The sequence below is a fragment of the Odontesthes bonariensis genome, chromosome 10 (assembly GCF_027942865.1).
Source record: "Odontesthes bonariensis isolate fOdoBon6 chromosome 10, fOdoBon6.hap1, whole genome shotgun sequence".
Classification (NCBI taxonomy): Eukaryota; Metazoa; Chordata; class Actinopteri; order Atheriniformes; family Atherinopsidae; genus Odontesthes; species Odontesthes bonariensis.
Window position 1 is genome coordinate 2,824,362 of NC_134515.1, and position 11,193 is coordinate 2,835,554.

The 11,193-nt window shown below is 41.1% G+C and overlaps 1 protein-coding gene across 1 annotated transcript in view; it reads right to left on the reverse strand.

Moving 5' to 3' along the window:
- The window catches only part of LOC142390478 (peptidase inhibitor 16-like), a 28,219-nt gene extending 17,315 nt beyond the window's left edge, over positions 1-10,904 (reverse strand). The window contains exon 1 of the mRNA XM_075475939.1: positions 10,412-10,904. Coding sequence (XP_075332054.1) covers positions 10,412-10,684 — 273 coding nt within the window. The 5' untranslated portion in view covers positions 10,685-10,904. The remainder of the gene's footprint in view (positions 1-10,411) is intronic.
- Between the last annotated feature and the right edge of the window lie 289 nt (positions 10,905-11,193).

Genomic DNA, 11,193 nt, shown 5'->3' on the forward strand with positions numbered 1-11,193 from the left:
CTCGGTTATAAAGCAGAATAATGATGAAAGAACAACACGTGAACCCAGAATGTGTGTTACATTAAAACGAGACGAAGCTCATAAAATCTGAGCTTCATGACTCACTGACTGACCTTTTGTTTCAGGGAAACAGTTTCGCTGTTTCCTGTTAGAATCTGTTGCACATTTAAGTCGTATTCATCTGTTAGATTCCAGTTTAACATCCATCCATCCATCCACCCATCCATCCATTTATCCATCCATCCATCCATTTATCCATCCATCCATCCATCCATCCATCCATCCATCCACCCATCCATCCATTTATCCATCCATCCATCCATTTATCCATCCATCCATCCATCCATCCATCCATCCATCCATCCATCCATCCATTTATCCATCCATTTATCCATCCATCCATCCATCCATCCATCCATCCATCCATCCATCCATTTATCCATCCATCCATCCATCCATCCATCCATCCATCCATCCATTCATCCATTTATCCATCCATCCATCCATCCATTTATCCATCCATCCATCCATCCATCCATCCATCCATCCATCCATTTATCCATCCATCCATCCATCCATCCGTCCATTTACCCATCCATCCATCCATCCATCCATCCATCCATTTATCCATCCATCCATCCATCCATCCATCCATCCATCCATTTATCCATCCATCCATCCATCCATCCATTTATCCATCCATCCATCCATCCATCCATCCATCCATCTATCCATCCATCCATCCATCCATTTATCCATCCATCCATCCATCCATCCATCCATCCATCCATCCATCCATCCATTTATCAATCCATCCATCCACCCATCCATCCATCCATTTATCAATCCATCCATCCACCCATCCGTCCATCCATCCATCCATCCATCCATCCATCCATCCATCCATCCATCCATCCATCCATCCATCCATCCATCCATCCATCCATTTACCCATCCATCCATCCATCCATCCATCCATCCATCCATCCATCCATCCATCCGTCCGTCCTCCTGGAGATGTTCACTTCTCATCCAGCTGATCCAAAAGGAGAATTATCATTCGATGCATCTCAAACCGATGCGTCACCATTTCTCATGGAGCTCTTTTCCTTTCAGTCACACTAACAGTTATCTTTACAGCGTTTTTACTTTTATTTAAGAAGTGTTTGATGTGCTGGTGGAGCGAAAAGAAAAGTCAGAGGACCATTAAAGTCTTTGGTTATAAAAAAAATCTGCAAAACGTATTTAAAAACGAATCAAATTCAGAACAACCAACATGATATCTGCATCAACTGGAGAATAAAAACATCTGGAGTCCCTTCAGGGCTGTCAGTCAGAGTAAATCACCAAACATACGCAGTCATAACTCACTGTTGGTGCTCCGCTCATTCATTTACTGCATGCCTGCCCAACCCAAAGCAAAGCTGGGGATTACATCCTTGTAATTTTACAAGAATAATTTGATTAATTGTTCCTAATGGGTCCTCCAGCACAATCCTGTGGTCCTGCCCTCAGAGGGTAACTCTGTGTGAAAACAGTTGGAGTTGCTGCTTATTTCCTGTAATATTCCATCCCATCGAACTGCCAACATCTATTTCCTCTTTTGTTTGATGGTAAACACAGAAAAACAGGCGTTTTAAACAAAAACTGCTATAAATGTGCTCGTAAAAGGCCAGAATGTTGTTCTTAGGAGACGGACATTCGTATGAAAGCTCAAAGGAATCATCGGGACAAAAAGAGGGATTCAGGGATCGATGTAAAGTGAAGGTTTGTAGGAGCCCAACCGGGGTTTTCCATTCATGCTTCTGACACCTCTGCAGTGGGATCGCAGTTCAGCTCGTCTTCAGAAGCTTTCCTGATGTTCTGCCCATCCCCTCCGAGTGTTTAATCTTTATTCTGAACAGGATTCAGACTCAAGCCGACAGGAATGTGACGTTAAAAGCAGGTAGAAGCACCTGAGCACCAGCCCAGAGGGGTCAAAGACCATCCCAGCAACGAATAAAGAGAAGAACTACTCCCTGCATGTTATCTGTGCTGCAAAGCCACAAAAACTTGGATATTTAAAGCCACATTAGAGAAGTTTTTAAACCTTAAAACTATGTGACATGATGCTGAGATAATGCAGGTTTCCAGCCCTTCGCTTTACAGCAACTTGACATTTTTTGTGGGCTTTTGGTGGCGTCTTTGTTTCAATATAAAACAAAAATCCTGTGTACGGTGGTGCATGTGCAGGGCTCACACTGAGGTTCATTCTGATGCCAAATTCTCCGGTGTTACTTTAAATGGCCAACGACCAGAGGTGGGTAGTAACGAGTTACATTTACTTGGGTAAGTTTTTGAAAACATTATACTTCTAGGAGTAGTTTTAAATCTCTATACTTTTTACTTTTCCTTGAGTAGATGTGTGCAGCAGAAACTGTCCTCTTACTCCGCTACATTAGGCTACAATGAGCTGGTTACTTCTCTTCTTACCTCTTTGCTATTCTACGCCTCATTATTTTTATCCCCCCGCGTACGCCTCATTTTAATGTTTTATTCTGACAGAGAGAGAGACTTCCGCCAAAGGCTCTACCACCTGACTGTGTTCCACCAATCAGACGCAGCCGTGCAGTCTGGTCACGTGACCGTACTCGATCTCAGCGGCGGGACGGGTTAGCTTTAGCATTAGCAGTCGTAGCAAACAAAGAAAGAAACAGATGAAAAATGTCAGAACCAACGGTGGGAAATGAAGACGCAGACGAGGCCTCATACTGAAAGCATGTTTACCTTACAAAGAGTGAGAAACAGCAGCTACATTATGTGTCTTCTGTGGCAACCAAAACAAACGCACATTTCAGCAGAAACTCAACATCTAACTTGAGGAAACATGTAGCGCTAAGTTTCCTAAACTCGTTTTTCCCCATGGATAGGTGAATGTTTGTTTTTTAGGTTACATATGGGTTACATATGTTTTAAACATTTCCTAAGTCTCTTTTATTTTTTATTGAAGTTCTTGAATTTACCTGGATTATTTTAATTTAAGCTATTTTGTAATTAATGAATTCATTTTAATTTATTTTATCAATTGGATGAACTCTAATTTGCCTAAAGATGATTATTTAGTATTTTTGTCTGTCTGATTGAATGCTTGTGTTAACAAATAAATCAGACGTTACTCAACAGTTACTCAGTACTTGAGTACTTTTTTCACCGAGCACTGTTTTACTCTTACTCAAGTAATTATTTGGATGACTACTTTTTACTTTTACTTGAGTATAGTTTTTGGCTGCTCTGCCCACCTCTGCTAACGACTGCTTAATTTAGGAGAATCAGGCTTGTTTTCATTCAGAATTTCATAGAATCTTTGCCAAACAAATGTTAAGAGCTGCATCTGATCAAAACATTCATTGTTTCTGTGTTAGAACTGTAGCTGCACAGCATATCGGTGCATTAATGAAGCTGGATCTTCTACAACCTGAGACAAGTGGAATGCTTTCCGAACACGTTGCAGCCTCCATAAACGTCCTGTTTGTCATGAGCGCAGATAAAAGGAAACTAAAGGAAACAGTAATGGGGAGATTGGACAAGAAATGAGACTATTGGGAAATGAGGATCAGTTCTCTAATGGGCTTAAAATGAGGACATAAATAAGGATTTCAGACCAGACAGGGTCAGTTCCACTTCTCTTTTTGAAATGAAACTCCTTCCTCTTTTTTATTGCAACCTTTGATCTGGACCTCATGCACACCCCTCTCTGCCCTGATACACATCCAGGACCTTTTAAAGAAAGTTAAATCAATTCAAAGGACACATGTACCTTTGAAGTATGTTCTGTTACACACAGCTGAACACGACCTAAATCATCTGTGCCTGTGTGGGTTTGAAAGGACGAAACACCTCCAAACACATCTGAACAAAAACTAAAAATCCTTCAGAGAAGAATCAGAATGTTTTCTCTTGGTTAGATGTTACTGCTGATCAGAAATGAGACACAACACGTCTACTGATATGTTTCCATGGAAACAGGAAGCAGCTGATTCACAGAAACATGTTGCAACATGAACCTAAACACAGAATCTGAGGCAGAACCAGAGTTAGTTCATAGCTCAGAGTTAAGTGGCTTAACAGAGAAAGACTGGACTGAAGATGAAGAAAAAAGCAGAAAATGTCCAAAGAAAAACATTGAAAGACCTTCAGAAAGTGTTGAAACTATTGCTGAGGATGCAAAATATAAAGAAATGAGAGGCGTCTCATGACCAAAATGCTTCAAAACCCACATAAAATACTTAATATGGCTGTCACAATCATACAAATGTAGTTGGAAATGAATTGTTGTACAATAAATTATAATTAAATGTCTGTTTCTGTTCATTTTAGGCCACTATTCGAGTAAATTAATGTAAAAACAAAAATCAAATAATTTTTTGTTGCTCGTCTGACTCCACATCTGAGGGAATTTTATTCCTGTTTGGTGATATAAAGTCCGGTTTTTCACTTTTACTGGAGGAGAAAGTGTGACAGGCTGCTGAGTTAGGGAAGAAAGACTGATAAGACCTTCAGAAAGCTGGAGAACTGTTGATCAGGACATCCCTTAAAAGAAGGTTCAAAACTGTTCTCGGTCAAGATAAAGTAGTAAAAAAAGAAAAGTAATGAAATATGAAACCCATGAATGTGTATAAATGCTGCCTCAGTCAACACAAACTGAGCTTGAGTTTATTTTAAACTGAAGAAATGTTTGAGTTCCGTCTGCTCTGGTGAATATTTTCCTGTTCAGTCCTCTTCTGTTTGTTCTTTTTCAGAACTTTAGAGGTTACACTGAAAAAAACAATTCATAAGATTTACTTTGTAAATAAAACCCTTTGTAAGTATTTGCACTCAAATGATTTAAGTAATATTTAATGATGCAATATCAAGTAACATAACAGTTTTGAAGATATTAAGTAACATTTACTTAATTACATCTAAGTTTTAAGTGATATTTATTTAAACAAATTAATTAAACTTGTTTTTCATTGGCAGGAACATAATTTTACTCAAAATTTTAAGTAAATTTTATATATCTGTAGTATTTGCTGTTATGAAGTAACTTAGTAGATTTTAACGATCCACTTTCAGAGTAAAGTTTATGTAGTATTTCTAGGTTTATGTACATACAACTATTAAACATTTAACTTGTATGAGTAAACCTAAGTAAAACTTACTCTTCCCCCATAATTCATGTATTACGTTAATAAAATGTTTAATTTCACTTAAGAAGCTCGAGTTCTTACTGAATCTTAAAAATACAAGGTAGAAATTATTTACAGTTACTCTAATAGAGTTTACTTCACCAAAAAGTCACTTTTTTCAGTGCAGCTTACTGCAGACAGTGCAGGACGGTGTGCAAAAAGACTGTTTCCAGGCCAGGTTCAAAGATAAACCTCCATTCACTGGAATGAAAGGGCTGCTTCTGCGATCATGGCTGATAAAACATGTTCACTCAGGTCCGTGTCAAGCTCAAACGCCACCAAATAGCTCAGATGGAAGTGCAGAAAGGCTCCAAACTGTAACTGAAGTGAAATAATGGAGTTTTAAATCCTGGATCAACAGATGTGAGAGGGAGGACCGGCCCAACGAGGGGCTCCAGCATTACTCTGCGATGAGAGGGGCTCCAGGGACCCGACCTCAAAGGGAGAAAACTGGGGTTTCTCTCCCGAATAAGAGATGCGTCAGAGTTCTCAGCATGTTCGAAGGACACAGCCATTAAACAAAGATAACAAAAGAGCCGTCATCTTTGTGTTTTTCACAGAAAAAGACCCTCTGATGCTCGCCACAGCTCTGATCATGTGATCAAAGCGTCGCTCTGAACCACACAGAACGACCTTTATCTCGTGCTGGTTGTTGTTGTTGTGCTGCGTTAGCATACAGCAACACAGGAGAAGTTTGTGAACATTAAAACTGTGCACAATAGGCCTGAAACTGTGCTGTGCTGTCCAAATAAAAACATCTTTAAATTCAGCCATTTAGCTTTTCAACTCCTCCTTATGTAGCTCATCAAACATCATCAAGTCAGCCTTTAACAAGAGGAAATATTACTAAAAAACACAGGATGCACCGTGTAACAACGGATCAACAGATACTAAATAATGAACAATATTTCAGTCCAGGTACCGAACATGTTTTAATCTTACTGTGGTCAGGTAGGGGGGGTGCGAGGAAGGATGCAGATTCTTTCAAAAACAAAACTTGATTTATTTTCAAAAACAGATTTTAACAAAAAGCACAGCTGAGCCGGATACCAAAAACTAAACTGTGATATGGCTATGGCTAAAGTGAGTTAAAGTGAGTTAAAGTGAGTTAAAGTGAGTTAAAGTGAGTTTTACATCAAACAAACGAATGCTTGTCGCAGCCGACGAAGAATCTGACCAAGGTACAGAGAAATATTTCACCGTGTCATCGGCGTAAAAGTGAACACGATGGCCACACAAACCAACAGTTTATCAGAGGTTTATGCACATTAAACTGAAGGTTTTTAACCTGTTGCTGGATATGAAGTGTTAAGAATAAAGAATTATCTCTCACAGGCATTTATAATGATGCAGAGTGAGTTAAAGTGAGTTTTACACCAAACAAACGGCACCGAATGCTTGTTGCAGCCGACTGAAGCTGGATTTACAGTTGACGCGTCACTCAACTGTAACGTGACGTCAAAATGGCGTTTCAGGCCTGGCACTTTGCCTTGAAAAGACGGCGCAGCGCGGTGTCGTGCACCAGTCGATTTTTGTAACTTGGCTGCGCCGAGAACGACAGACCGGATGGACCGATGTGAGACCAGGCTCAGTGAGGAGGTGCGTTTGTACAGGCAGCTGTACGAAACTGCAGGGAAACAGCACAGGGAGCACGTAAACTCCCAAAACTGGTGCACAGAGATGGGCAGAACTTTGGGGAAAGAGGGAGAGTTCTGTAAGAATGTGTGGAAGAAGCTACGGGACAGATACCTGAAGGCAAAGAAGAGGGCAGAGACTCTGTTGATGCCGGGGGCTTCAGACCTTCACCTCTTTTAACTGAATCGTCTTGGCTCACGAACTTCGTGAAACACAGAAACACACGAAGCATTTCATCTCCCAGATACTGCAGCAGCATCATTAATGACGGTGTTCCTGCTCTTCATTGTTTTCTTCTCCACTTTCCTGGCTGTAGAGTAGCGCTAACCTTCACGTAGCAGCGCCCCCTCTGTGACGGAGAAAACTGCAACTACTGGTGCATCGACTCGCGCCACTATATATTACCGGCACGAAATAGTGACGTCATCAACACTGCTCGCGCTAGCAGACGCGGCAACCATGCTAGAGCCTTTAGGGTCTGATCAGGGCACAGAGAAATATATCACCGTGTCATCGGCGTAAAAGTGAACATGATGGCCACGCAAACCAACAGTGGAAAACACCCCGGGAAAACATCTGGAGCATGCGCAGAACGCAAAGTCTGATTCACCACGTGCTTCAGCGTCTACAAGCAGGTTTAGAGTGACTTTCAGCCCAGTTATCTCGGGGTCTGAATCCCATCCGATCCAGTTCTTAGTCAGATTAAGGTGTCTACATGCACTTAATAACTCAGTCTGATTGTAATTTAGCCAATGATCCGATCCTTTCAGTGTCATGTGACCCCACTGAGTGATTCTAACTTTTTAGTCCTGCATTTTGATTGGCTGCCGCTTGCACTGCTCCATTTAATGTGAATGGGAAGCGAGACCGTTGAAGCCTGAGTTTTGTGAATCCTCCCAAGGCCATGGGGAGACTTGTTTCTCGCTGCTGTCATGGAAATGAGTCTCCGTACAAGCTCTGCACATTCACAGCCAAACACACAAATCTGTTGTGGCGTTGAAGAGGCCACAAAGACGCCATTAAAAGCCTCAAAAATGTCAAGGGAAACAATGTGGTGCAGGGCTGGGAGCCACAGCCGTGAACTCACTGTTGGTCAGATGATGCTGCTCTCTGTTGTTGCTGTTACATGTAGGGCTGGGCAACGATTAAAATGTTTAATCTAATTAATCACATGATTTCCCTGATTAATCACGATTAATCGCATTTGTACGCAAAATCCAAAAATGAATCCAAAAGTAGTGTATAGCTTTTAGCTTTTAGCTTTATTTTAAATGTGCTGCCATATGAATGAAAGTGCCATAACATTTGTTGTGCAAACACACTTTTAACATCAGCATCTTTCTGTAGTTTTTATGTAGAAGCCTCGCTCCACTGTCTGTTTCCTTGAATGACTTGCTGCTATCAGTTGTGTGTTTTGCCTTTAAGTGATATTTTAGACTGGAACTACTACGCTGAGAAGACAATTCAACTTGGCAGTGTTTACAGATGACTTTGGTTCTGTCGACTCCGCCGTCTGGAAGAACTTTAAAATGAAAATGGCCGAGTAAAAGTTCCGTACCCTTCTCCATGTTTGGTGGATCCGCCGATTACTTTCTTTTCCTGTTCCACAGCAGACAGCAACAGACTTTTACAAAATAAAAGCCTGTAAGCATCAGACTTTTACAAAATAAAAGCCTGTGAGCAACAGACTTTTACAAAAATAAAAGCCTGTGAGCAACATACTTTTACAAAATAAAAGCCTGTAAGAAGCAGACTTTTACAAAATAAAAGCCTGTGAGCAACAGACATTTACAAAAGAAAAGCCTGTGAGCGACAGACTTTTACAAAATAAAAGCCTGTGAAAAAACAGACTTTTACAAAATAAAAGTCTGGGAGCAACAGACTTTTACAAAATAAAAGCCTGTGAGAAACAGACTTTTACAGAATAAAAGCCTGTGAGAAACAGACTTTTACAAAATAAAAGCCTGTGAGCAACATACTTTTACAAGAATAAAAGCCTGTGAGCAACATACTTTTACAAAATAAAAGCCTGTGAGCAACAGACTTTTACAAAATAAAAGCCTGTGAGCAACAGACTTTTACAGAATAAAAGCCTGTGAGCAACATACTTTTACAAAAATAAAAGCCTGTGAGCAACATACTTTTACAAAATAAAAGCCTGTGAGCAACAGACTTTTACAAAATAAAAGTCTGGGAGCAACAGACTTTTACAAAATAAAAGCCTATGAGCAACAGACTTTTACAAAATAAAAGCCTGTGAGCGACAGACTTTTACAAAATAAAAGCCTGCGCTAATGCGCGATAAAATATTTATCGGAGTTAAATAATCAGCGAGTTAACGCAATAATAACGAGTGAACTCGGCCAGCCCCAGTTACGTGGGTTTCTCTGATTGTTTTCTGATGCTCGCTGCTTTCCAGTAGCTTCACAGAAGTCCTGATCCAGCCCTCATTTCACTCCAAGCAGCCATTTTCTGCTTCTTCCCTCATCCTCAGCCCAGTCCTTGTACCTGAGCATTTTCATCCACATTCAGGCAGGAAAAAGGCTCCTAACTCAAGGGATGAACCAGTGTTGTGTCCAACTTAGCAAAGAAGCCGTTTTAAACTGGATCTTTAGGCACTTTGTTCCCAGCAGCCTGTCACAGAGACACATCATTTGTTCCCATTTCTTTAGCTGCATCTGTGAGAAATTAAAAACCCTGAAAACTTTATAGTTTTCTGAGGAAAGACGGAGAAAGATTGTCTCATTTTGGGGTTAAATGCCTCAAAGCTGTGTGTTGGGATCAGAATCTCAATAGAACAAGAAACAGTCAAACAAAGTGCAAATGAGTTGAACTGTTTATGGCAGTCAGTGATTTTAGGGTTAAAATGACTGCCTGAATGTAAACATTTAGCCTGTTATCTGGTTAATAAGCTCCTCTTAGCTAAATGATTAATAAGAATGTCAACAAGTCTCGAACTCTGTTTGTTATGGTTGAAAAACTCACAAATCCTCCTAAACAGTCAAACCCAGACCTCCTCTCCACTGAGAAATGCAACGAATTTGGCAACTTTTTTAGCCAAAAAATCAAAACAATTAGACAAAACATTAACGCAACACAGACAAACAAGAAAACTAATCTGTGTCTAAAACCTAGAAATAACTCTGACGTCATGTCACAATTTAATGTTGTTAATTTAAAAATCCTAGAGGAAACAGTTCGGCAGCTGAAATCAACAACTTGTTCTCTGGACATAATACCATCCGACTTTTTAAAAACTGTTTTTACCTCAATAGAAAGTGATCTCCTACGAATAGTTAACAGCTCACTGGCATCAGGCATTTTTCCCAAGTCACTAAAGACAGCTGTTTTAAATTCATTTTAATGATTTTATTTGTTTCTCTTTATATTTTTTTATGTATTTTTAATGCTTCTTCCACTCCCTGCTGCAATGCTTTTATTTTTATGTACAGCACTTTGAATTGTTTGTACATGAAATGTGCTATATAAATAAATTTGATTTGCTTTGATTTGCTTTGACTCTCTGATGGTAGATGCCAGTTTGGGTGGGTGCCCTGCAGGTGTCTTACCAGCGGCAGCATGGCGGAGGCGCTGGGGGACACCAGCCCTCTGTAGTGGTTGTGAAGCTCCACCAGCAGCTCCTCCTGCTCCTCCGTCAGGAAGCTCCGGGCTCCAGGGAGCAGCAGGACCCCCAGCAGCAGCCACGCCCAGACCTGAGCTCCTCTGGGCGGGCAGAGGCCGGCGGGTTCCATCCTCGGCCTGGAGCTCCACCAGGAGGCTCCATCCCGGGCAGTCCGTGGGGCCGAGGCCCCCCGGAGCTCTGAGCGGCTCCGCTGGTGCATGGTGGGAAATGAAGTCCTGAGAGATGTATCCCCAAGTGGTCGGTCCGGAGTCCGAGGGGTCGGAGGGGTGTGAGGGGTGTGAGTTTTGGGAGGATAAACAACAGTGTGTGCACAATGGAGCGCCTGTCTGTGTCTGAGTGTGTCAGAGTCTGTCAGAGTGCGTTCCCTCCTCAGTGCCTCTCACTCTCAGCTCTGCCGATCCCTCCGACTCCGACCCGGCTTTAAACTCACGAGGATCCTCCCCTCCTCACACTCACAAACACACACAAACACTCACTGCTGCTTCTATCTCTGTGAGGACCAACCCTCACATAATTCATTCTTCAGCCCAATAAAGTATCTATCTATCCATCTATCTATCTATCTATCTATCCATCTATCTATCTATCTATCCATCTATCTATCTATCTATCTATCTATCTATCTATCTATCTATCTATCTATCTATCTATCTATCTATCTATCTATCTATCTATCTATCTATCTATCTATCTATCTAATGCAGCTTT